Source organism: Eleutherodactylus coqui, chromosome 13, assembly GCF_035609145.1.
Source record: "Eleutherodactylus coqui strain aEleCoq1 chromosome 13, aEleCoq1.hap1, whole genome shotgun sequence".
Classification (NCBI taxonomy): domain Eukaryota; kingdom Metazoa; phylum Chordata; class Amphibia; order Anura; family Eleutherodactylidae; genus Eleutherodactylus; species Eleutherodactylus coqui.
Window position 1 is genome coordinate 55804498 of NC_089849.1, and position 27470 is coordinate 55831967.

The 27470-nt window shown below is 47.9% G+C and overlaps 2 protein-coding genes across 3 annotated transcripts in view; one reads left to right on the top strand and one right to left on the bottom strand.

The window, feature by feature from the left end:
• Nucleotides 1–10834, bottom strand: part of ZNF341 (zinc finger protein 341) — a 28828-nt gene extending 17994 nt beyond the window's left edge. Inside the window, exons 1-5 of one of the 2 annotated variants that reach the window (XM_066587551.1) lie at nt 10764–10834; nt 6201–6311; nt 4896–5080; nt 3039–3188; nt 958–1203 (exon numbers count right to left, since the gene is read on the bottom strand). In XM_066587551.1, coding sequence (XP_066443648.1) covers nt 958–1203; nt 3039–3188; nt 4896–5080; nt 6201–6311; nt 10764–10794 — 723 coding nt within the window. In that variant the 5' untranslated portion in view covers nt 10795–10834. Of the gene's footprint in view, nt 1–957; nt 1204–3038; nt 3192–4895; nt 5081–6200; nt 6312–10763 lie in introns of both variants that reach the window. The other variant, XM_066587550.1, reaches the window with a different exon arrangement.
• Nucleotides 10835–11143: 309 nt separating this feature from the next.
• PXMP4 (peroxisomal membrane protein 4) lies at nt 11144–19238 on the top strand. The gene is made up of 4 exons (XM_066587553.1): nt 11144–11327; nt 14246–14308; nt 15925–16123; nt 17387–19238. The coding sequence occupies exons 1-4, from the start codon at nt 11215–11217 to the stop codon at nt 17651–17653; spliced, it is 642 nt and encodes a 213-aa protein (XP_066443650.1). The 5' UTR covers nt 11144–11214; the 3' UTR covers nt 17654–19238.
• The last annotated feature ends 8232 nt before the right edge of the window (nt 19239–27470 follow it).

A 27470-nucleotide genomic window follows, 5' to 3' on the forward strand; every position in this document is an offset into this window, starting at 1 on the left:
CTGATTACCATTAGGGAGTTGGGAAGGAATTATTTCCCCAAAAGGGCTAATTGGCTTCCGCTCTTGGGTTTTTTTTGCCTTCCTCTGGATCAACAACACAGGAGGATAAACAGGCTGGACTAGATGGACATTGTCTTCATTCAGCCTTACATACTATGTTACTATGTTCCTCATCGCCCCTAATATCACATCCATCAGTCAGCCACATAGCCTGGGAGCAGCTCAGTCCCATGGAAATGAATGGGATTGAGCTACACTACTCAGCATAGCCACTATACAATGTACGGCGCTGTGCCCAGTATGGACTAAATTGACAGTGGTGATCCCCCAAGCATCGCTGTCACTTCAATCAACCGATCGGCAGGGATTTCCAGCAACGGAGCTCCTTTAATCAAATATTAATAACTTATCCTGAGCATAGCACATTTGGAAAAAAAAAGACTGCACTCTGACCGGCACTAATGTATAAAGTGGGACTTACTTGGTGTGGTGGTTCTATCCAAAATCAGACACACCATCACACTTCCAAATCTAGAGAAGCCTTGAACAACAACTAGAAATTATGATGTTAGCTTCCCTCATTCAAAACCAGGCACAGGAGGGTGCTGGGGAATATCCCAAGGGTCCAATAGGTCTTGGTTATATACAGTATCTATATCTAAATATAAAAACAAAAACGGTGCTTATACCGACCCCTGAGCTAGTGTGTATACCTTTTCTCTCTCCAGGGTCATCGGGTCCAACCCCCTACTAAATCATGGCATCAGCGGAGTCTTAGACTCCCTCTTTCTGCCACACTGGCATTGGAGGGAGGCAATACTCTGAAGTCCTAGTGAAATCCATTACTATTGCACTAGTCAATAAAGCCACTGGTGAGATTCTATTGACTTTATATCTAACGTGGCTGTTCTACCAGCGAGGGACTTTACCATAAAGGCTCTCCAGAACTGTACTTACCTCTATCTGGGTGTAGGGTGCCATACCCAAACCATGGATTTCCATGCCAGTGTTCCCTGGCATACTGATGGGAGAGCTGTAGACTTGCACCACAGTACTGCAGCTACCACTGTTTGCTTGGACTGGCACCCCCATAAGGTTCTGTCCCGGGCCTGCTGGGGCTGGCGGAGGTGGTGGATGCGGAGGTCGGGGAGGCAGAGAGGGCGCATGGAGATAAGCGCCACCAGTGTGCATGCTGAGGTTACTCTGTAAAAGACAAACGTATTGGATATGGGGATCAATCATTATTTCTTTCATCACAGATTACTATCAGAAGTCTCCAACAATATAGTATATGGGGTGTATGGAGCCGACACCCACCCGCAACAGAGAGAACTCAGATCATAGCTGTTAACTCTTTAAACGCCACTGTCAAGTCTGACAACGGCATTGAAATGTGCCGATCAATTGGGATTTAAATGTCCAGAACTGCTCTGCCGCAATAAGATGGCAGAGGTGCTGTCCGGGTGTCATAGCAGACAGGAGCCTTCTGAAGACCCCCAGAGCTGCCATGATTTTTAGCCTATTAAAACGTACCCGTGGCATGTCCTTAATAGGCAGCATGTTGAAAAACAGTATAATGCAATACCAGAGTATTGCATCATACTATATAAGTGATCAAACTATTGCAAGTTCCAGATCCCTATAAGGACTTTAAAAAAGTATAAATAAGTAAAAAAAAACAACCTAAAGTATTACAGAAATCTAAAATAAAATGGAAAAAAAAAAACTTTTCGCAGCTGTCGCATTAAAAAAAAAACAAAACAGAAAAAATGTAAAACTTGGTATCACTGCATCTGTAAAGGTCCACTTTATTAAAATATTGCATTATTAATCTTGCATAGTGAATGCTTCAAGAAATACAAATACGCAATGCCAGAACTGCGCATTTTTGGTCACCTCCAAGATCATGCAAATTATATGTCAAAATCTTCAAAACAAAAATTACAAACTCATGCCTGTACTTTATTTAAACGTAGCAAAGTAAAAAAAAAAAAAAACATTGCAAAAGATATTAAAATATAGCCGTGTATATGACGAAAAATAAAAGCAGCAAAAATAATTTTGGCAGGCCATGAACAAAAAAATAGGGGCATAAAACCACAACATGGGTAAAATTGCTAAAAAGCATCGGGTCGCCCAGCAAAAAAATCAGCCCTCACATAGCTCTTTCAACGGAAAAATAAAAAAAAGTTCTGGTGGGTTAAAATACTGCGACAGGAAGTAATTCTTTTTTAAAAAATGAAAAAAGAAGTTGTTTTTTTAAGTAGTGCTACATAAAAAAAAACTATACAAAGTTTGGTGTCACTGAAATCCTACTGAACCACAAAATACAGAAATGTCATTTTTACTGCACCATGAATGTTGTATTAACAGACCTCCCCAAAATGGTGTAACTGCCTTATTTTCCTGTTTTGCCCACTTTAAAAAATTTTTCCAATACATCACATGTTATGTTACATAGTATCATTGAAGAATACATCTCATTTCTCAAAAAACAAGCCCTCATGTAGATATAGAACCTGAGAATTTAAAAAAAGTTATAATTTTTTGAAAGTGGGAATACCAGAACTTGAGAATGTGAGCAGAACACAGGAGCATCGATAGCCATTGGTCATAAAATGGCTAAAATGGGTTATCCACCTAGAGGTAGGTCCTCTGCTCAAGACAATCCTTCAGAAGCAGAGGCGTAACTTGAAGCTTCTGGGCCCCAATGCAAAACCTGTAACAGGGCCCCCAACTATAATGCTTTATTCATAGTACTGGGCTCCCTATATGGAAAAGAGAGGCCTTATGGGCCCCCTAAGGCTCCTGGGCCGGGTGCAACCGCATCCCCTATAGTTACGCCTCTGTTCAGAAGCCAAAATGAAGAGCCGCTACAACCGGCTCTTCTTGCCCACCGGAGGACTCAGCGTGACCACACAATATGATCATCCACTGATTTCACTGATGAGTTACCATCCAGCAGTCGGCTTCAACAATCCGATCACTGTCAGCAAAGTGGCCTCACTGTTTAAAATTATTGGTCCGTTCTCTGTTACCTGCACAGGGGCTGGCGTGGGTGGCATGGGCTGATCCAGCGAGGTAAGTGCTGACATTGCAGAAAGCAGGACTTCATCATTCACCAAGACATTGCCTTGTACCAGAGTCTGGATGAGAGGTGACGGCGGAACTGCGATATAGGTGGATATCTGCTTAGAAGTGAATTAAAAAAAAATCTTCTGAAACATGTACCAGGAAGAAATGCATCAAAACCTGCGCCTATGAGATGTATAGGGCTGAACCCACAATGCCCAGAGCGTGGCCTTTACTTTAAAAACGACTTTTATGTAAAGAATTTTGGCTCTAAATTTTCACAAAGTTATCTATTTCCATTTGTAATACAATATTTCCATACAGTGCCTCTCAGTACACAGACAACACTTGACGCCTTGACTTTGGGCGGAAACTAAGCGACTAGTTAGAAAGTTCTTCCTCAGTGTAAACAGGCAGTCGTTTACAATTGAATGACTGCCTGTTCACAGTGAATGGAGGCGGGTGGTTGGAAGAGATCTCTGGTGCAATCGGCCTCCGTTCAATGAGCAGTTATTGCTCCTGTGTGAAAGCACAGGTATGATAGTCATTGGGGCGACTGTTGGGCGCTTATATGGAAAGCTTCTCTGGCCGCCAACTTCCATTCACTGTGAAGAGGCAGTCCTTCAGATGTGAACAACTGCCTGTTTACATTGAGCAAGAAGTTGCTCATTAGTCGTTTTATTTCAGTGAGCCGAAACAAAGCGTCTAGCATCTTCTAAGAGATTTCTTGCTCAGTATACTATCGGGTCTCTCTTTTAGACGGGACAACTATCACTTTTTTGAAAGTTTTTTTTTTTTCAGCCGATAGTTGTCCCGTGTAAATCCACTCTTAATCTTGTGCATTTTCTTCACATTTCTTGGTGTTAAACTATGAGCAACCTAAAACGAACCTGCACCCCCATCCTAATTACTAAAGGGGTACTCCTATCTAGGCCTGTTATGGCCAAGATGCCATTATCCCTCTGTATGTGGCAACTGAGGCTACAGAAACATCCGAGCAGGCTCTCTTACATTGTTCCTGTAACTTCTATACACAGTAAGTAAATGGGAGTTAGAAGAACAGCATAGCACAGCGAGCTCCATCATTTCCCTAACTCCCATACACTTCTATGGGAGCTATAGAAGAGCCTGAGACAGCCCGCTCAGCCGTTTCTGTACTCCCGACCACCTCTGGCCAGGTCGGGAGGATCAGATCTTGAGAGAGGTACAGGTCCCACCTCTGGGACTGGAACCTATCAAACTTTCATAGCATATCCTCTCTGAGATGGCAATACTAACACCCATTGTAAATAGGTACTAGTGATGAGCGAGCGTACTCGGTTCGGGTGTTTTTGCACTCGAGCACCGCTTTTTCCAAGTAACTGACTACTCGGACGAAAAGATTTGGGGGGCGCCGGGGGTGAGCGGGGGGTTGCAGAGGGGAGTGGGGGGGGGGGGGGGAGAGCTCGCCTTTGTTCCCTACTGCTATCCCCCGCTGCACCACGCCCCCCCCCGAATCTTTTCGTCCGAGTAGTGAGTTACTCGGAAAAAGCGGTGCTCGAGTGCAAAAACACCCGAACCGAGTAGATTCGCTCATCTCTAATAGGTACATAAAATCAGCCACATAGCCATGTACTTTTACCCAACTTTGTGGTAAGAGTTTGGAGAAGTTTCTGTTCCAACTTCACGATGCCCATGTGCACCAAGTAAGGTCCATGAAGACAAGGTGTGAGGACCATGGCATGAGGAAACTACTTGCTGGATAATATAATCTCATGTTTGCCTATAAACCCAATCTGATTCTCTGTCTGAAGGACAATCCTGAAGGCATCATATCTACTCACCTGTCTGTTAACGGGCGGCTGCTGTACAGAACTGACTGGTGGTGTATACACGCTGTGATTACCCAGGGAGACGGATGCCAGGGAAGGGGTATTGCCATGACACTGTTCCCGCTTGTGGATCATGAAAGCAGGCAAAGAGTTAAACTGCTTTTTGCACTTCCCGCACAGAAAAACATCTTCGTCATCTGCAACAAGAAGCAGCATTTTGGGATGATCTATCAGTATCCATCATGTATGTGTTTCATCACAATGTTACTCCTCTACAGATGTGATACAGATGGCCATGGAGGCTCTAGTACCCTGTTGTACCACCTCTAGCTTGGATACAAGATGTCATACAGGTGGGCATGGAGGCTCTAGTACCCTGTTGGGCCGTCTCTAGCTTGGATACAGGATGTGATACGGGCAGGAACACACGTGGCTGCAGGATGTCCTGAACATATCGTTGAGCTGTCACTGTTCCTTGTAAAGCTAGTAGGGGTGACCAACTGTCATATGTGACGGCCCCCCCAGACCATCACACCAGCAGGGAGCAGTGTGCCGCTCCACAGCAAAGGCAGGATTTTGGCGCTCACCCATGGGTCTCCAGCTGCAAAAACAGCAGTCGCCAGTGCCCAAACTAAACCTGGTTTCATAGCTGAAGACAACCAAGTTCCACTCTGTAGCATCCAGTTTCATCATTCACGAGACCTGGTCCTTCAGCGAAGCGCCTAGAAATGGTTCTAAAAGACAGAGGGGTCTGTAACGATGGTGGCACCTGTCTCTGGATGACGGCCAACAAAACAATAATAGCTGCTTGTGCTTGTCAGACGATCCTCTCTACTGGTGGTCTGTTGGGAGCGTCCTGAGCCCGGTCATCTTGTGTGACCTCACACATCCAACACCTCCTAACAGTGTTGACAGAACGGTCTGGGTGGTGGGCAATTGGTTAATATGACCAATCAGCTTCTTATAACATAGTATGTTAGGCTGAAGGAAGACCATGTCCATCTAGTTCAGCCTGTATTCCAATAATATGCCCCTCTCTAACTTTTTAACTGGATGAAATCTCTTCTTCGTGTCATAGAAGCGTCTAGTGGTAAACAAGCTCTACACAAGAGGTCACTGCACACAAGGAGCTTCCGAGAGACTTTTATAGGCCATGGGGGGAGGGGGGGGAACCACTTTTAAGGCCTCAGGTGACAAGACCGTTCATCTAATCACACAAAATGACAACTCCTTCTAGGTGTTTGATTTTTTTTTAACAAAGAGTGTGAATAAGGCGCAGCTTGAACCGCAAATAAAGCAAAAACACCATCATCATACCAAGTCCCTGGAGGGCTGCAGAGCTGCTGACATTCTGAGCTGTGGGGTCCGACACACCACCCTGTCCATCCAGCAGTGACTGAACAGCAAGGACGGTCTGGTTGTCCATGCCTAGAAAAGGGAAAAAAAGAAAGAAGAACAGGTCGGTGAGACTGAAACATCACATTAAAAAGTCAGACATTGCAACAATAGTGCCAGCCTTAGGTTAGATGGCATGATGGCACCCTTCCACCCCTCCCCCGCTTATGCATAACAAAAACTATATATATTGTACTAATAGGCACTATGTCTGTATTCTACTTGTGCAGAAAGCAACAAGATAGCAGCTTACCCAACACTAGAACAGCTCAGTGAATACGGTACCAGAACCAAGTTCAGTACATAAATACAGCACCAGAACAAAGCATCTATCAAATACAGCGCTAGAGCCAAGCTTATAATACAAATACAGCACAAGGAGCAGTAAGAACAGCAGGACAGCACAAACAACCCTCTCTCACTGCAAGGCATTTCCCCTTTGTACATTGTGACAGCTACCTTTTTATGGGTTTGGAAGGGTATCGTTTCTCCTTAGGGAGAGCACCTAGAAGGTGTGAAGAGACATATAAGGCCATCCATGCCCCTCTGGGTAATATGCAAATGGAGAGCTGGAATGCTGCCTATGGCCTTATAAGTCTTCTCACACCTTCTAGGTGCTCTCCTCAAAGGGGTTGTCCCTCGGCAGCAAGTGGGGGTATACACTTCTGTATGGCCATAATAATGCACTTTGTAATATACATCGTGCATTAATTATGAGCCATACAGAAGTTATTCACTTACCTGTTCCGTTGCTGGCGTCCTCGTCTCCATGGTGCCGTCTAATCTTCAGCGTCTAATCGCCCGATTAGACGCGCTTGCGCAGTCCGGTCTTCTCCCTTCTGAATGGGGCCGCTCGTGCCAGAGAGCGGCTCCTCGTCGCTCCGCCCCGTCACGTGTGCCGATTCCAGCCAGTCAGGAGGCTGGAATCGGCAATGGACCGCACAGAAGACCTGCGGTCCACCGAGGGTGAAGATCCCGGCGGCCATCTTCACAAGGTAAGTCAGAAGTCGCCGGAGCGCGGAGATTCGGGTAAGTACTGGACGGTTTGTTTTTTTTATGCCTGCATCGGGTTTGTCTCGCGCCGAACGGGGGGGCTATTGAAAAAAAAAAAAAAACCCGTTTCGGCGCGGGACAACCCCTATAAGGAGAAACGATACCCTTCTCGATGCACATCTATAGGCCTCTCACTGGACAATCCAGAAACCTCCTGCACACTGATGAGGAGCAATCACCCTGAAACAGCTGTCTGTGCATGGTTGGCTCTGGCTCATAATTCCCAGTCATTGTTACAAGGCTTGCTAAAAGGTCTAACATTGACTTGATGTTCACTTGGAATGTTTCCTTCCAATAGGTGGTGCTGTAGAGATATTGTTCCATCTTCTCATTTGCATATTTCACAGAGAAGCATGGATGGCTTTATAAGTCTCCTCGCACCTTCTAGGTGCTCTCCTTTGGGAGAAATGATACCCTTCTCAACCCACATCTATAGGTCTCTCATTGGACAATCCAGAAACCTACTGCACAGTGATGAGGGGCAATCACCCTGAAACAGCTGTCTGTGCATGGTTGGCTTTTGGGACGATCCTCTCTACTGATAGTTTGTCAAGAACGTACTGAACCCGGAAACCTGCATATTTATGCACAAAATGAATGTAATTTTGGGAATTCTTTTTTGCGTGCACAAATACACAGTGCATTTGCATAAACTCACCGCAGCGGGCAACATATGCAGGCATAAGCGGATTTCGGTCATGTAAATACACAAGACCCTACCACACAAGCTCTTAAGATGGGGACACAGACATCCCTATCACAGTTCCTGATAATGATCAGCTTATGTAGATGAATACAGATAGTAATGCCAGTGTCCTCCCTGTAGGTAGAGATGGTAAGGTCTCCAGGTGCTCATGTTATGCTGTGCTGATGCACTAGTAGCACAGAATAGTGAAAGCGAAAGCAGAGAGAAATCCAAACATCAAGATGCTGCCTGATAAGCATCAGATAGGGGGCTGCACTGTATGAAAGTGGATGCAATATAAAGAAGAGACCTCCAAAGTGTGCTAATCAGATGAGGAGGGTGGGATTGAAAAATGTGTTTTCACCAGTGCAGCCCTTTAAGGGTAGGTCCACAAGGGATGATTTTCCACTGTGGAAAATCTGTAACAAACCAAATGTCACATCCAACCCCCCTGTCTGAATCCAGCCTTAATAATAATTATAATAATAATAATCTTTATTTGTATAGCGCCAACTTATTCCGCAGCGCTTTAAGGGCTCATCACACGAGCACATTTAGTTTTGCTCTGTGATTGTGTAGCGTATTCACGGACCGGCACTCTGCGTATTCCTTGTGTACCTGGATGCATTTTTTTTTGGTGCGCATACTCTCTGCTTTTTGAATACATGAAAAAAAAAAAAAAAAAAACACCAAGCCCCCTGGATTTAAGGCATGGATACACAGTGAATACGCACGTATCATGCATGTTTGCACAATCCTATTGACTTCAATGGGCAATTTCAGTTCATAATACGGAATAGAATTGGACATGCTGCGGTTTTTCTTTTAAACCCATGTTAAAACACTGTTAAAGTAATCACTTAATTGAGGTGACACTCAAGGGGCATCACAGCCTTATCAATCAGGTGCGCCTATTTGATGCATTGGAGAAGAGTACTATGAGAAACACTCGAGTGATGCTTCCAAGCTCTTCTGTTCTATTGTTCCAATTCAAGAGGTTAGATTGTGTAACATCCCCATCAAGGTCAACAATTCAAAGTCTACAGCATGTGTGATACTTCTCTCTTAGGGGTTAATCAGACGGGCGTATATTTGTCCGGTTTTCACGCCCGGCTGATATATGCTGCCCCTCTCTGCAGGGGGAGGAGGCGGACCGGGGAGCAGTGCACTGAGCTCACGCCCCCTCTCTGCCCCTTACCACTGTTTGCAATGAGAGAGGGTGGGAGACGGGTAGAGCCGAGGGAATGACCAGAAAGCGGACATGCCGTGATTTTTTTCCTGCACCGCAATGCCGAAAGTTAAAAAAAAAATGATAATGGCTCCTGTATATGACCTCATTACAAGAATGGGGTTTACATTTGTGCTCACTGAGGTTCGGGCGGTTCCACAACTGCGTCGCGTTGTCCGGCCGGCGGTCCCATCGCAGATCTGGGTGAACATACTGGAAGAAAACGCATTGCATACAACGCTTTTTCTTCCGTCTAAAAGCCGGGCAGCTGGGTGGGCAGCGGGCACACCCTATTATAGTCAATGGGGTTCGTCAGGTGCGGATGGGTTCCATCTGGCGCCAGTACTGTTCGGCTGCGGGGACTCCCCGAACTAAGCAGGAAAGGGGAATCCCCAAGGCAGATGCATGACCCCCCTTATTATAACCCGCCTGATACCCTGCAGTGCGTGTCTTTCGTAGCCGCCCGCCTCGCTCTGCACACGGCACACACGACACGTCTGCATACAAGATCATTCAATATTACCACACCGCAATGCAAATACACGAGGAGTCAGCGCTGCGTAAACACGCCGTGTAAGGGGGCCCGCGGGCGCTGAAAACAAGTCTAATGTCCGCAAAAACAGCTGCTTCGTCATACGTGCGCGGCGCCTTATTCAGTCCGCGGGTCCGTTTATTTTCTGCGCTTTTCACGTTTCCTCCTAAAAAACTCAAACGCGCCAATTTTGTTTTTCCACATCAAAAAAAAAAGAGCGAACAGCATACGGACGCCATACATGCGCTGCCCAAAACACTGAAAGCCATGAGTTATTTTGCGCACTGTCCGTGTCTGCATGAAAAAACTCGCACGCGCATGTGACCACGTTGAGTAATACGGCGCTGTTTTATCCGTTTTTTGGAGTTTTTTTAAACGGACTACACGTGAATGAAAACCGCTGGCGCCGCAGCCTTGGGGGGCTTCACATCTGCAATTCTTTGCAGAAATACTCGCACTTTTTCTTCCGCAATCATGCGGCGCAGCTGAGCGGAGATCATTATAGTCTATGGGATCCGTTCGGCGCTGTTCGCGTCCGTTATATGACGGATCCATTCAGCCAGGGGGGATTCCACTTTCCAGCCCCCCAACCAGACGCAGATGTGAAAGCATCCCCAATGGCGGCCGCGGTTACAGATAACAGTCAGGATATATATATATCAGTGAGGCGTTAACAGACGCCATATACATTGTGCACTGAGGAGGGGGCGCCTGCATGGGGGACCCCCAGTAACCCCAGCATGGCCACCACATGCAGGGCAGCACCATTGTCCTCAGCGCTCTTCCAGCGGCCGCCTTCCCCCCCACACAGCAGCTTTTCCCGGAAGCCTGCTCCCCTCCGCTGCAGCCGCCCTCAGCTCTTCCCCAAGCTGCACCTCCCCCCCGCTCTAACACGAGCCGCACCGGCAGGACGCGGGTTTCAGGCCGGGCCAGCATTCTGCATGCACAGCAAAAAATATATCAATCAGTTTTATGTTTTTTTATCACCTTCAAATGCCTCAAATATTGCTTGCGCCATCTTGCAGGCTGCAGATGTCCTATGAGCAGCATTATGGGAAATGCGCCTAGGTGCAATACTGAACACGGCCAGCAGAGGGATGCAGTTTACACATAGAGAAGTAATAAAATGTCATGGACTACAAACACACACAGGGGGTCCTGCAGATGTAATTTGTACATGGCTGATGGTAACGGAGGCCGTACTAGGCAACCGAGATTTGGGGGTGAAATTTGTCATCACCGTTTTACAATATAGTGTACTCTGAATGTAATTTCCAATACATACAAAAAATCAGTGCACGTAATCTCTAAACGGAACCAAGCGCGCGAGGGCTTTTTGCTGCACGGAGATAATTTTTGGTTGCACCTGAACGCAGTGGAACGCAAGTGTTCTCTGAACCCGGAAGTGGCGAGGTACAGGTTGTCAGAAGCTGTGAGAATGGCAGGACCGGTGCTCCCGAGGTCTCTGCTCCGTGCACTCAACGAGCTACTCAGGAGGAAGAGATACCGGGCTCTGCTGGCCGTCATCAAAGGCTTCCGAAATGGAGCAGTGTGAGTGCTGACCTTATGCAGGGGAAGAGCAGGCATTATAGAGGGGGAGCAGCGGGGGGAGTGCTGACTTTATGCAGGGGGAGGAGGAGAGCAGGCATTATAGAGAGGGGCCAGCGGGTCAGTGCAGGCATTATACAGGGGGAAGAGGGGTCAGTGCAGGCGGTATACAGGGGGAGAGGGAGCAGCGGGTCAGTGCAGGCCTTATACGGGGGGAGAGGGAGCAGCAGGTCAGTGCAGGCGTTATACGGGGGGAGAGGGAGCAGCGGGTCAGTGCAGGCGTCATACGGGGGGAGAGGGAGCAGCGGGTCAGTGCAGGCGTCATACGGGGGGAGAGGGAGCAGCCGGTCAGTGCAGGCGTCATACGGGGGGAGAGGGAGCAGCGGGTCAGTGCAGGCGTCATATGGGGGGAGAGGGAGCAGCGGGTCAGTGCAGGCATTATAGGGAGTAGAGAGGGGGCAGCGGGTCAGTGCAGGCGTTATACGGGGGAGAGGGGGCAGCGGGTCAGTGCAGGTGTTATACGGGGGAGAGGGGGCAGTGGGTCAGTGCAGGCGTCATATGGGGGGAGAGGGAGCAGTGGGTCAGTGCAGGCGTTATACGGGGGAGAGGGAGCGGCGGGTCAGTGCAGGCGTTATACGGGGGAGAGGGAGCGGCGGGTCAGTGCAGGCGTTATACGGGGGAGAGGGAGCGGCGGGTCAGTGCAGGCGTTATACGGGGGAGAGGGAGCGGCGGGTCAGTGCAGGCGTTATACGGGGGAGAGGGAGCGGCGGGTCAGTGCAGGCGTTATACGGGGGAGAGGGAGCGGCGGGTCAGTGCAGGCGTTATACGGGGGAGAGGGAGCGGCGGGTCAGTGCAGGCGTTATACGGGGAGAGGGAGCAGCGGGTCAGTGCAGGCGTCATATGGGGGAGAGGGAGCAGCGGGTCAGTGCAGGCGTCATATGGGGGAGAGGGAGCGGCGGGTCAGTGCAGGCGTTATACGGGGGAGAGGGAGCGGCGGGTCAGTGCAGGCGTCATACGGGGGGAGAGGGAGCAGCGGGTCAGTGCAGGCGTCATACGGGGGGAGAGGGAGCGGCGGGTCAGTGCAGGCGTCATACGGGGGGAGAGGGAGCAGCGGGTCAGTGCAGGCGTCATACGGGGGGAGAGGGAGCAGCGGGTCAGTGCAGGCGTTATACGGGGGGAGAGGGAGCAGCGGGTCAGTGCAGGCGTTATACGGGGGAGAGGGAGTAGCAGGTCAGTGCAGGCGTCATACGGGGGGAGAGGGAGCAGCGGGTCAGTGCAGGCGTCATACGGGGGGAGAGGGAGCAGCGGGTCAGTGCAGGCGTCATACGGGGGGAGAGGGAGCAGCGGGTCAGTGCAGGCGTCATACGGGGGGAGAGGGAGCAGCGGGTCAGTGCAGGCGTCATACGGGGGGAGAGGGAGCAGCGGGTCAGTGCAGGCGTCATACGGGGGGAGAGGGAGCAGCGGGTCAGTGCAGGCGTCATACGGGGGGAGAGGGAGCAGCGGGTCAGTGCAGGCGTCATACGGGGGGAGAGGGAGCAGCGGGTCAGTGCAGGCGTCATGGGGGGAGAGGGGGCAGCGGGTCAGTGCAGGCGTTATACGGGGGAGAGGGGGCAGCGGGTCAGTGCAGGTGTTATACGGGGGAGAGGGGGCAGTGGGTCAGTGCAGGCGTCATATGGGGGGAGAGGGAGCAATGGGTCAGTGCAGGCGTTATACGGGGGAGAGGGAGCGGCGGGTCAGTGCAGGCGTTATACGGGGGAGAGGGAGCGGCGGGTCAGTGCAGGCGTTATACGGGGGAGAGGGAGCGGCGGGTCAGTGCAGGCGTTATACGGGGGAGAGGGAGCGGCGGGTCAGTGCAGGCGTTATACGGGGGAGAGGGAGCGGCGGGTCAGTGCAGGCGTTATACGGGGGAGAGGGAGCGGCGGGTCAGTGCAGGCGTTATACGGGGGAGAGGGAGCGGCGGGTCAGTGCAGGCGTTAAACGGGGGAGAGGGAGCGGCGGGTCAGTGCAGGCGTTATACGGGGGAGAGGGAGCGGCGGGTCAGTGCAGGCGTTATACGGGGGAGAGGGAGCGGCGGGTCAGTGCAGGCGTTATACGGGGGAGAGGGAGCGGCGGGTCAGTGCAGGCGTTATACGGGGGGAGGGAGCGGCGGGTCAGTGCAGGCGTTATACGCGGGAGAGGGAGCGGCGGGTCAGTGCAGGCGTTATACGGGGGAGAGGGAGCGGCGGGTCAGTGCAGGCGTTATACGGGGGAGAGGGAGCGGCGGGTCAGTGCAGGCGTTATACGGGGGAGAGGGAGCGGCGGGTCAGTGCAGGCGTTATACGGGGAGAGGGAGCAGCGGGTCAGTGCAGGCGTTATACGGGGGAGAGGGAGCGGCGGGTCAGTGCAGGCGTTATACGGGGAGAGGGAGCAGCGGGTCAGTGCAGGCTTCATATGGGGGGAGGGAGTGCTGGAATATCAGCAAGATTACTTTCCTCCAGTTGTGGTGAGCAGTGATCTTATAAACTGTGAGGAATGGAAACTATTCTAAAGCTTATACCTCTTTATTATATAGGGGGTGTTCCAGAGACGGGGGGACGGGGGGGGCGCCTTTTTTTTTTTCTTTAAAGTTCTTATCCATGCATTGGATAAGTGAAAACTAATAGATCAATGGGAGTTAACCACTGGGACCCCACAGATCCAGAGAATGGAGGGTGGGGATCTTTTTGCATCTACATAGTGTCTACTCTGATTTTTGAGGGGGTCACAGATAGGGGGCGCTCTTCTATGACATTTATAGGTCTTCATTTCAAAACTACACTCGGTGTGGAGAAGCAGAGGAGTCCCGCTCTGATGATTCGGTTCACTAGATGCAGCCTGGGTATGTTTTCAGTTGTCTTTATTAAATTATAATTAATCCACTTTTTTCTTATTTTTCTTTAAAGATATGGAGCAAAAATCCGGGCCCCCCACGCCCTGGTGATGACATTCCTGTTCAAGAGTGGAAGGTAACGTATTCTATACGTGCGATGGAGGGTAGAATGAGACAGGGCGGAATTAAAGGGCAGTGGGCAAAGCTTGTACAAATCCATCTAGGCACGTGGCCACATGGAGCAGTTGGGGGCTGACCAAGATGCATTGCGGTCCTGCACTGGAACCCAAAGTTAAACCTAGAATACAGCATCTGAGGCTCTTTTTTTAAAATTCTCTCCTCATGTCGCTGGCATAACTAGAGGGGGATGTGGTTACCCCTGGGCCCAGGCGCCTTTGGGGGCCCATAGGGCCTCTCTTCTCCATATAGGGAGCCCAGTACTATGACTAAACTATTATAGCTGATGGGCCCTGTTCCAGGTTTTGCATCGGTGCCCAGGAGCTTCACGTTACGCCTCTGCCTCATGTCTTATTAGCGGAGTATGCATAAAAGGGTATTGCATGAAGGGATGGCATATTGCTAGGATATGCCATTGTTCATGATCAGATGGGATCCCCACAGTCCTGGTAATGAAGTGGTGCAGCGCTGGTAGAGGGATTGCCTCCTTCTAAGTCTTCCTGCACAGCTCTGATCCCGGCCACAAGGCCGTGCAGGGAACTGCAGCCATCGCCACTCGCATGAATGAGGTTGTCCTGCAGTTCCCTGCTCAGCAGGTGGTCTGGGTGTCACCGTTTAGGGCAAAACAGTGGGCACAGTGGATCGTGGGGGTCCTAGAGGTTAGACCCCTGCTGATCCTAAAGGAATGCCATCACTTCATAAGATGGGAATACCCCTTATAAACGTATTGTGCCAGAATTGATTTTTATCACCCCTCCATAGGCGAGGTGATAAATGACTGATTGGTGGGAGTCTCACTCCTGAAACCTCACCTATTTTTGAGGACGGTGGTCTGTATTCCCCTCTCCTGCTCACTGCAGGATGACTGCACCCCCCGCAGTGAGGAGGGGATTGAATTGAGCGGTTGTCATGCACGTGTGGTGGCGCTCCATTCATTGCCGAAGATAGCCAATCGCTTGTACTTGGTTATTTCTATCACCCCTTATTGAAATGAATGGAGAGGCACTGTACACACGCGACCATCGCAACATTCAATCTCCGCTGTGGATGGATGGATGGATGCAGCAAGCCTGCAATCACGACAGGAGAAAGGGACACAGGATCGGTGGGGGTCTCTGCAGTGAGATCCCCCCCCCCCCCCCCAACCCACCAATCAGAATTGTATCACCTCTCCTGTAGATAGTCTATTTTGCGATACCCACTTAAGTTGTGCTCAGTAGTAACTCATAGACTTTCTATGGAGTGGCAGCCATGTGTTTGACCACCACTCCATACAAATGTACCATGTTGATGCAGGTAAAGGGAAATTGGGATTGAAGACCCTTGTTCTAGTGATCGGTGGGGGGTCCTACCATCAACTGTTTATAATGTTTCCCGTGGATAGGTGGTAAACGGTTACTGTAGGAAAACTCTTAATTCCCTTAAAGAGAAGCGGCCCCTTTTATAGGAGGATTCTGGGGGTATTGTGCCCTATTATGGTAAATGTAATGACTGCTGTGCTGTTTGAGTTAATAATTGTATAAGCTCATACTGTGAAGTCATTATATGGAGGCCGCTTCTTATTTGTGTCTCCAGTTTAAGAGAGAAGCTGCAAGCGATCCTGCAGGCGACCTTCACGCACTCGCGGAATCTGGCGTATTTCGTCTTCACCTATAAGAGTCTCTTGGCTGCTCAAGAGAAAATACATGGAAGCAAATGGCAATTCCACTCCTTCCTGGCGGCATGTGTAGGGGGGTGGCTGGTGTTCGGAGAGAATAACCACATCAATAGCCAGGTGAGGATACGCCGTTGTATAGGGGTGCATTCACATCCCATTTTAGATTAGGTTTCCGGGTTTCGTCTTGGGCCTTGGGCTTGTCTGAATCCTGTTTTTGGAACTATTGACTTTTATTGCCCAAACAGAGACAATAAGGAATCCGTTTGAGCAGCTTTCCATCATTTCCAATCCCTCATGAATGCAGCAGCCATGTTTTCTGTTCTACTTCTGCCTCTGTCGCTCATTACACGGGTTTATCGTTTTCTTGCATAAATCAATTAAAAACTCTCCCACAATTCAGCACCGCCGGGATTATCTGCTCTCGCCTCTATCTACAAGCCCACTCGGCCAATAACAAGTCTTATCCATCCTTATTACTCCTCTCACTCCCATCTGCAGGTCTTCTCTGATGCTGCACCCATTCTCTGGAATCCGCTACTCTGGACTTTTAGACTTTTTCCTAACATCCCCAGTTTTAAGTGTGCCTGAAGACCCTTTTCTTCACAGAGCCTATACCATAGTCCATTAGCCATAGATAACCTGACCTAGTCACAAGTATGTCCACTCTACCAAGTCCTCAACAAGCTCCCCTTGTCTCTTCACCCTGTACTGTATATTCCGGCCGGCTCAGATACTCGTTAGTGTATGCCAGCGTAAGGGGTGGTTCCCTGGGCACAGTTACCTATTATTCATTACTCCCGCTCCATTTAGAGGACTTGTACAAGGGACACTTGTTGGGTGCTTTAGTGTCCGACTGCCATCCCAGCGATTATCAGTTCTGTGCTTTCACACAGCAGCGGTAATCTTCACTGAATGGAGGCAGAGCCGGCCAGAGATCTCTTCCATCCACCACCTACATTCACAGTAAACAGGTAGTCGCTCATAGATGAACTGCCTGTTTAATCGGGCTGCTGGTTGCTTAGTTTTTAGCTCAGCGACGACGACAGGTGAGCGATTCTCTATCACTTGCCCTGTCGGGACCCGTATTTACCTGGGATGACAGCTACCTGAATAATCACTTAAACAAGCGACTAAATCCCCGTAGGTTGTGAGCTCTTATACACAGAGACACCATTCGTTTTGTCTTATTGGGAGCATTAACAACCACAGGGCTTATTTAGTCATATGTGATGGCTTGGCTCCAGGGCTCCCCCTGTAGGACCGTGCATGGTACGTCTGCAACAGATAGCTGATGTATTTCTCTGACCTGGACTACAACTGGACGAGTTATACTAATAAATGGCGGGTAATATTGTATTAACCCTTTTCGTTTCCTTGCAGATAAACATGTACCTGCTGTCTCGCGTCCTCTTCGGTCTCTCCAGACTTGCGGTTGAGAAAGGTTATATCGCTGAACCTAAACAGGACGTCTTTCCCTGGTTCGCCGCCTTGGTGTGGGGATTAGTGTTGTGGCTCTTTGAATACCACAGACACACTCTCCAGCCATCGTTACAGTCCTCCATGACTTACCTGTATGATGACAGCAACATCTGGCACGACATCTCCGACTTCTTGATATACAACAAATCGAAGCCGCCTGCAAAATAGCGCATTACCGTAGGCTCTCGGACTGCAAACAGCAAGGACTGGTCATGTGAATATTGGGGATTGTAGCAGTAGACCTCATTTGTTCTTGATTTACACTGATTTACTAAGATAGCATGGCATTGGTCCTATGTGCAGTAAAAGTCCTATAATCTGGCACGGTTGTGACTACAAGGTGCTGGATTATTGGAAATAATAAAGGGACATGATCAGGGTTCAGGTGCTAAAAACCTACAGGTGTAGGGTCTGAAAATAAGCCAGAAGAGATCCGGACAAGATATCCCGCATCCTCTCTGGTGTATCTCCAGGCCCTTCACTTGAGGTGTGATTCTTGTCTATGCCTTATTTTTGCTGCATGCCCTGTGGTAAAGGTATCTTTCTAGGAGGGCGATTATCGCCTTAAAAGTCGCTGGAAATGGTGATTTTTTTTGGGGGGGGGGGGGGGCGATAGTCGTTCTGTGTACTGAGACTAGTGCCTACTGAGCGAGGTCGATGTTTCAGCTCACTGAAACCTCACGACTTCTTGCTCAGTGCAAAGAGGAGTTGTTCAGTCTTTGAATGGAGGCGGACAGCCAGAAGAGATCTTCGCTACATCTCCATTCACTGAACGACTGTCGCTCCTCTGGGAATGGTGGTGGGCATGCTTTCCAGCTGTGGGTGGGCATGCTTGCTTTCCCCACTCTTTCTTCTGGATCAGTGCCATCTAACAATGTCTTGATAATCTGGTATTGAGATTACCTTTGGCCAATGTCAGGTTAGCAGAAAGTGCAGTGTTTCAGGTTCTACATAAATCAGCATTTGCCTTCTTTCCACACACACACGTCATTACTCACACATTCTGTTATTTAGATACAATACGGTTATAGAAAGTATCTACGCAGCTAAAGAATTCCCAACATGCATGCATCCGTATGGTCTGCTGTCAGAGAGGTATATAGTAATACCATGCACTTAAAGGGGGTTATTCCAAGATAGACTTTTATCGCCTATTCATGAGATGCGTGATAAGTCTGATCCGGAGATCAGAAGTCCTGTTTCTGCCTCTCCTCCTCACTGCGGTCATGTTGCACCCCCTGCAGCAAGGAGGAGATTGAATGGTGTGGCGGTCACACACGTGCGATGCTGCTCCATTCCGCTACAATGGGGCTGACGGAGATAGCTGAGTGCTTTTACTTATTAGTTATTTCTGTCAGCCCCATTGAAATGAATGTAGCAGTGCCGTGCATGCGCAACCGCCTCTCCATTCAGGGTGAGTGCAGTAAGCCTGCATGATGAGAAGGGGGGGGGGACCCCTGTTCTTGGGATTGGTGGGGACCCCACCATTCAGCCTTTTATTACCTATCCGATGCCTAGGTGAGAAGTCAGTCCTGGGAAAACCCTCTTAAGGAAATTTCTATGCATAATTTAATTTTTTGAGTAATCTGAATAATATAAAATGTTTCACTTGATTTTAATATGATTGATCTGTGAAGCCAATATGGCAGCCGGATTGGTAACGCGGTATCTTTGTACGGTTTCTATAACAGAATGTACTACAGCACACTTGTGGTATCTGTAATATACACTGCAAATGATTTTTGATTCTACTCCTCTAACCGTACAGTGTTTTTGTATTGCACTTGGCGTAGAGCTGGGGCTCAATAGCACTTTATGAGATTGTGTAATTGGGATGTAGCAGAACGGTTTCACTTGTCTCTAGTGCTCCGTGGAGCAGCATCGCTGTGCACTGGCCGGTGTGTAAAGGGGCTCTGCTCTTTGGAGAGAGCATTGCATTGACGCTATGACCATGCAGTCTCTTTATTTGACATGTAATGTTAATTAGAAAGTTTGTAGGAGTTTTCCAAGAGTTAAAAAATATATAAATATGGGCAGGGAATGGGTTAAAACTAAAGGGGGGGGGGGGGGAGAGAGAACTCACAAGCCATAATTACTACTCACATGGCTCATCCTCCCTCCTGCCTGGACTGGCACAGGCACTCCACTTCCCATCTGGAAAAAGCTACAGAGGTCGTAGGTCATTGATTGGCTAAGCAGTCACGTGCCCGATCAGCCATGAGTTTACCATGAGCGGCACATGACCGCTTCAATTCCTTCTGGTGCCGGGACTGCGGCTCCTGTGCTGGATTGGGAAAATGCTGAGTGGGGAGTACGGCTTAGTTGTTTGTTTTAACGCATTTCCTGCCCAAATATCTTCTTTCTTTTTTTTCTTTTTTTTTTAACTTCTTCTTAACTCCCAGAGAACCTTTTTAACTAGAAGTTGTTCTCCTATAAAAGGGGACTGAACACACCGCTGCAGGGAAGTAAGCCAAAACGAAAATATCGTTTTTAAAGGGCTATTTTACCCATTGAACTGTAGGAAACATCATAAATGTCTGAGGATGGAGCCCCAGTGATGGGATCACAATTCTATTAGGAGACGAGGGATTTATGGCAATTAAAGGGGTTGTCCTATTGTGAACTATTGATAGTCTATTGTTCGGCTCGGGAAGTAGTGTCTGCCGCCTAAGACCCATACTGGTCAGCTGTTCGCTAGGCCGCTGCACTCTAGCACTGAGCTGATTTCTGCAGGAAGTAGGCAGCCCTGTTATCACTGCAGTGGTCATGCTTGGTATTACAGGCAAAGTAATACGAAGTCTGACCACTACAGGAGGAACGGAGTTGTCTGCTTCCTATAGGAATCGGCTCAGTGCGAGAGTGCAGTGATGTTCTGTTCTAAGGCTTGGCCATCAGAAGTTTACAACTGGACAAACCCTTTGAGGAAACAAGAGTGTGCAAAATTTTCTGTTTCTAAAAACCTCCATAGACTAAAATGGATAGAGCAATATAAATGTTTAATACCATTAGTCATGGGTCTTGTCCCAATAGGGGGTCAGCAGGAACCCCATTCCCAGCAAGGCTCCATTTATCAGACATTTATGATGGACATTAAAGTTATTCCTTTTAAAGGGAACTTGTCATGTCAGAACAGCAACATCGACTATGTTGTTGTGCTGGTCTTGTAAGTGACTGAGTGAGGGGATGTAATTCCTCTACTCGCCTGATTCCAGTGGTGTCTGTCGGTGAAGATCACACTGAGCATGAAGAGATGACTCGTCTCTGAGTGACATGTACGCCACCTCCCACAGAAGTCTATGGGACATTCCCCGACTCCCCGTCACTTTCAGGAACGGCACCATCCTTTACTTTTAGGTTTTTATTGACACTAAAAAACATTCCATCTACTTCTGGACATGCTGGGGGTTGTAGTCTTACAACAGATGCATAGCCCCAGCTTGGGGACCACTGACATGGACGCTGTCACCACTTTTAGCTCAATGTGATAAATGTTAGTAATTTCCTGCTAAACCCAGTCTCAATATCGAATATCTACTGTAAGGCCCTGGAAAGAGACAATACTCTTCTTCCCTGCAGTTTTGGGTAGAAATGAATATTTCAGCGAACAGACTTGTTCCCACTAATGCTTTGGCTTCCGGTTTCCTTCTCTGCTATGGGAGCAGGAAAACGGAATCCACTGGCCGAACTGAACTGTGCTGAATGGTCCCCATTGACGATAATGGAATCCGAATGGATGGCCTTCCAGTATATCACAGGATGAAATGGTGTTCGGCCATAGAGTATCCGCATGGAACTGCAACACTGAAGCGAACGGGCCCTCCTGTGTGCATTGTAACTATTAATTCTTTTACTAAATCTTACTTCTATAATATTCCGTGTACTCTGTTCTTCATTTCATTATGTTCACGGTTTACTTATCCTATCTTTGTAGAAACTGCTAATATAGAGAGGGTGTCCCAAAAAGGTATATATACTTCAATATGAAAAATATGTGTAAAAGCTTTAGTACTAAATGATTACTGTAAGCCATGGTTGACTTCTGCACTCACATTGGGTGCGCAGTGGTCACCATTAACATCCCGACGCTTCTGATTTCGGCTACTTCACACACATTAGTTACAGTGTCCATAGGGATTGTTCTGCATGACACAAATGGCCAGTACAATGGATGCGTGAAGCATGGTGGGGGTACACCGACCCCGTACACTGCTCGGACCCCTGGATGACAGACCTCACCAGCACATGTAAACTGTTCCACCACCATATCCAAGGACTATTGCTATGCGACGCCTCCCACATATTTGCGCATATAGCACATGAAGTTGTAGGTGTCTAACTTATCATGAATGGGGGGGAGTGTAGGCGGTTCAGTCCCAAACTCGCATCACTATCGTCATTGTTCTTCACACACCTCAAATTTCCAATACGACTTCAAAATGGTCTTGGATTGCTCAACTGTCAAACCTGCCTCCGCCGTTTTATTTGATGGCCCCTTGGTAGCTTTAGTAATCTTACGACTACTGCCATCTTTAGAGACAACCTGATACTACGTATTGCCGCCATGATTCAGTTCAGCCAGATGTGGTAACTTGCCACTTGAAACAATGGAAACTCCAGGTGTGACCCGACAATTAGCAGGTAAGCCGCAGCAAGTGCCAACACCTGAAAGCTAAGGGATTTATCATGGCCGCTTTATCTGTGATGCTTATATGGGGATGACACTTTTTACTGGAGTATATACAATCTATCCATAAGCGGGCGGCTAAAGCAGTCGGTCAATCACTTTGCGTTAAGGGAGCTGATCACCTACTTTTAGCCCTATAACAGTGATGGCTAACTTTTTGCAGACCAAGTGCCCAAACTGCAACCCAAAACACACTTATTTATCGCAAAGTGCCAACACGTCAGGGGGCGGGGCTTATCATGATGTATCATTTACCTCCGTCGTTATAAAAGGGACAGGGCTGTTTTAAAATAGACCTGGTGAAGATTTTTTACTGCTTTTGAATGCGGATATGCTGCAGAATTTGCCACGGAAATCTTCGTTGAGGACAATTTACAGCATTTCCGCCTTGTATAAGCATATCCTAGCAGTGATAGTGACCCTCCTAGAGCGGCCCCAGCGCTGATAGTGACCCTTCCAGAGCAGCCCCAGTGGTAATAGTGACAACCCGTAGCGCGGCCCCAGTGGTAATGGTGCTCCCCCTCCCCCAGCAGCCCCCTGTAGCAATGGAGACACTCCTCGGCGGCCCCCTGTAGCAATGGAGACACTCCTTGGTGGCCCCCTGTAGCAATAGAGACACTCCTCGGCGGCCCCCTGTAGCAATGGAGGCAGCCCCCACAGCCGCCCCCTGTAGCAATGGAGACAACCCACAGCGGTCCCCAGCAGTAATTGTGCCCCCCTCAGATCCATATACTTACCCCCTCCTACTTGTGGAAGCACCGCTAGTAGCGCTGATCCCAGGCGCACACTGTGATGGCAGCCTGCTGCCAGATGCCTCCTCCCCCTGCTCTCACGGAACCTAAGAGGAGACAGTGCGCATCGGAATCAGCGCCGCCAGCAGCGCAGCTAAGTGAATACCGGCAGGGGAGCCACGGCCCCTGCCGGTATTCACTAACGTGGTGAGAGGCCGATGGCGATGCATGCCAACAGGAAGGGCTTTGCGTGCCACATCTGACACGCGATCCATAGGTTCGCCACCACTGCCCTATAAGCTGAGCTTATGAGCTGAAAATAGGTGACCCGTAGAATCCAGGGATACGTTTTATACTTGCCTTCCCCGGCATTCTTCCAGTGTCAGCTAAGTAGTGCGCCCATTCCAGTTTTATAGTGGGTGGACTACTTAGCAATAACAATCTGCATTTATCGGAAGATTCCAGCACTAACATTGGGGTATGGGGGGTGGGGTGGAGGGGGGAGGAAAAAAGGTAAAATTTACATCCCCCGAACTCCACAGGTCACCTATTCTCAGCCCATTAGCCGTGCTTACAGCGCTAAAAGTAGGAGGCAGAATCTCTTTGAGGATGTGGCTTTTTTTCTTTTTTCCATTTTTGTTTTTTGCCTCCCCACCTAAAAAAACAACACCTTTTATTTATCCATACACTTATGGGCATGGATCTACATATGGATCATACACATCTACTAGCTTGTGTTCATCTCATAATTTCTGTAATATACTTGTCTCAAATATCTTTTTACTGTAAATTAAATTTGAAGTCACAGCCACTAGGGGTCTCCCTTCCTGCTTCTCTGCAACCCACTCGCTGTCCTTGGGTACAGAACTTCAGTCATAACAAATGTTTCCATTGCAACAGGGGAAGGGCTATCTTCACAGGCAGACCCCCTGCACTTAGAGGCTGCAGGCTGACAGATCTGCAGACACTGTAATAATTATGATCTCCGCAATCTCTGCCTGTCTTGCTGTTACAGTGTGTGTCTGTGTACACATTGCACAAACATTATAGTGAGTTTACTAACCATTTGGCCAAAATATCTCTGAATGCCTGAATCATCTTGAGAAAGCTTTAACTAATTTCTAGTTTCTTTTTGAAGTAGTCGTTGGCAGTATTCCTTGACATGTACTTCTGACCGCTAGAGATCTTGAGAACTGCATCTCCAAATGCCCCTGTGAATGGAGAATGGAATAGGACTCACATGAGAACATCGTCCATGCGAATGCACTGTAGTTTCCATATACTGTGATGCACAAGGCTGCAGAAGACAAATGGTGCAAAATGTTTAATCAAACCCGATTGTAGAACTGATTGGCAGCACAAAATACAAGCATTTAAAGGGGTTGTCTCATGAAAGCAAGTGGGGTTCAGCACTTCTGTATGGCCATATTAATGCACTTTGTAATGTACATCGTGCATTAATTATGAGCCATACAGAAGTTATTCACTTACCTGCTCCGTTGCTAGCGTCCTCGTCGCCATGGATCCGTCTAATTTCGCTTTCTTCTGGCGTTTTTAGACACGCTTGCGCAGTCCGGTCTTCTCCCTGGTGAATGGGGCCGCTCGTGCCGGAGAGCTGGTCATCGTAGCTCCGCCCCGTCACGTGTGCCGATTCCAGCCAATCAGGAGGCTGGAATCGGCAATGGACCGCACAGAGCCCACGGTGCATCGTGGGTGAAGATCCCGGCGGCCATCTTGGTGAGGGAAGAAGTAGGAAGAAGGAAGACGTTGCAGAGTGGGGATTCGGTTAAGTAATATGTTTGTTTTTTTTTTAACACATCCATTGGGGTTATCCTGCGCCGAACGGGGGGGCCTATGGGGAAAAAAAAACCCATTTCGGTGCGAGACAACCCCTTTAAGTGAAAGTAAAACTTGTCCCCATAGCCTTTAACCCTTTCCAATCCTCTGTCTGATGTCTTCCTACATTCTGATTGAAGCTTGTACAGCTTCAATGTCAGAAGACATCTGACAGGGTATTCTTACCGTCTATTGCCAGCCACTCCGCTATCAGAGCCTCTCTGGCGCACACACACTGGCTTTAGCCAGCAGAGAAAGCCTTTTAGGAAACCCTGAATCTAAAATTGGAAAGGCTTAACTTCTTGAGTGTTCTCTTGCCTTCTTACACAATACAGTTTCTATAGAAGGGGTTGTACCAAAACCAACTTTTATCACTTATCCACGGGGTAGACGATAAAGAGTCTGAATGGTGGGGCTCTTGAGAATGGGGGGCTGTGTCCCTCTCCTCTCACTGTACTGCACCCCCCTCCAGTGAAGAGGAGGTTGAACACCGTAGTAGTTGTGCATGTGAGGTGTCGCTCCATCTATTTTCTATTGGACTGCTACAGACAGGTCTGACAGCTGGAGATTGCATACGTACGCCAGCGCTCCATTCGTTTCAACGGCCGCATCAGAAACTGCTGAGCACAGCAATCTGCCATTTAAATGCACAGAGCGGTGGTGCCAATGCCCGACCTCTGCTTCATTGATGTGGGACCATTTGGACCTCTGTTCTCAGGACTGCTGGTGGTCCCATTGGGTTTTCAGAATAATAAACATTGGTGGCAGTGGGGAATCATATAGATTAAAAAAACTAAACACAGTAATCCCCTCCCGCTGCCGTGCTGCTCTCCCTCTATAGCCTTCTAGTCGGTCTACAATGGTCACATGGTTGTTTACCCACATGACTGCTGTAGCCAATAGGAAGCCTGACAGGAATATTACTGATGACATCTCGTAAACCTGCTGGCAGCTTGTAGCCCATGTGATAGGCTAACGGGAGGTAACCGAGTCTTCTGGGCCGGTTACGTCAACTTTCAAATGCTGTGATGCCAGACTGCCAAAGCGGTGGTCATGTGCCACAGTTAGTATATTGATTTTATATAGTCTTAGGCACATGAGGAAAACCCCTTTAACCCTTTGCAATCCAATTTTGGATTCAGGGTTTCCTAGGGGGCTTTCTCTTTCTGCCATTATACAATGGTGCCATCTGCTGGCTAGAGCCAGTACTGCAGTATGTGACATGCTGGAGAGGCCCCCGAAAACATAGTAGCCAGTAATCTACAGTAAGAATATCCTGCCGGACGTCTTCTGACATCAGAAGCTGTACAGCCTTCAATCAGAATGTCTTCAGACGTCAGACAGTGGATTGGAAAGGGTTAACTATTTAAACCCACTTACATGTTGGTGCTCTACAAACATATAACTATTAGATATTATTTAAATAGGTAGGTAGATGATAGATATTTGATAGTTAGATCGATACTAGCTAGATAGGTGATAGATATTACATAGGTAGGTAGATCGATAATAGATCGATAGATATTTGATAGGTAGGTAGATATATGGATAGTATATAGGTAGCTAGATAAATATTAGATATATATTATATAAGGAAGGTATGTGGATGATAGATATTAGATACTCTATTGGTCAGTAGATATATATTGTATAGACAGATATGAGAGGGAGGGAGAGTTATAAAATAGAGAGAAGGATAAATATGAGGGAGAGAGTGATGAGATAGCAAAATCTTGGAGGAAGAGAGAGCGATCTATCTCACAGCTCTCTCCCTCATATCTATCCCTCACTCTTTCATACCTCTCATATCTATATGTCTACAATATCTACCTATCTATATAATCTATCTCATATCTATCTATACAATATCTACCTATGTATCTACTAATCTTTATAACTAGCTCCCTACATATCTATATAATTATCTTATATCTATCTATACAATATATATATATCTGCCTATATAATTAACTATATATGCAATATGTACCTGCCTATTTACTAACATATATCTACATAGCTATATAAATATCATCTCATATCCTATCCATAAAATATCTATCTACCTGCCTATCTATATACTATCTACCTATATTATAGCTATCTCCTATCCATCTATCTACCTCATATCTATGGTATCTATCAACAGTATTTATCTATCTCATATCTAGCTTCTCTCTAATATCTCCCTGATATCTAATATCTATCTATCTCATATTTACATCATATCTAATATCTATCTATATTCTATCTATGTCATATCTATGGTATCTATATCATATCATATCTATCTCTCTATGTCTATCAATCTTCTATCTTTATCATAGGTCCCTCTCTTCAATATTTAGCTATGAGATAGACAGACAGATACAGTCCATAGATCGATGTGTGTTTCTGCATCACTCCAGGAGCCTCTCCTATAACAGTCTCATTATAATGCACCGCCGCTCTAACTCTATGGAGCCTTCTCCGAGACAGCGAGCATCACTGCCCATTCATCGTCCCTCATACACTCTCAAACAAAACTGTGTTTTCCTGTCAGGAACCATAGGACCGCCCCCAGCCGTGCATGTAACCAATCACTGCACGTGTTTTGCCCCGTTCTCGTAACCTATTGGTCTTTGTACGCTTCAATCAAAGCCTACTTTCCCGCCCGCCCATTTCGAACGCTCGGTCAGCCAATCAGGCGCGTCTTCTCAGACCTCAGTAGCCAATAGCAAGTGAGTGATGACGC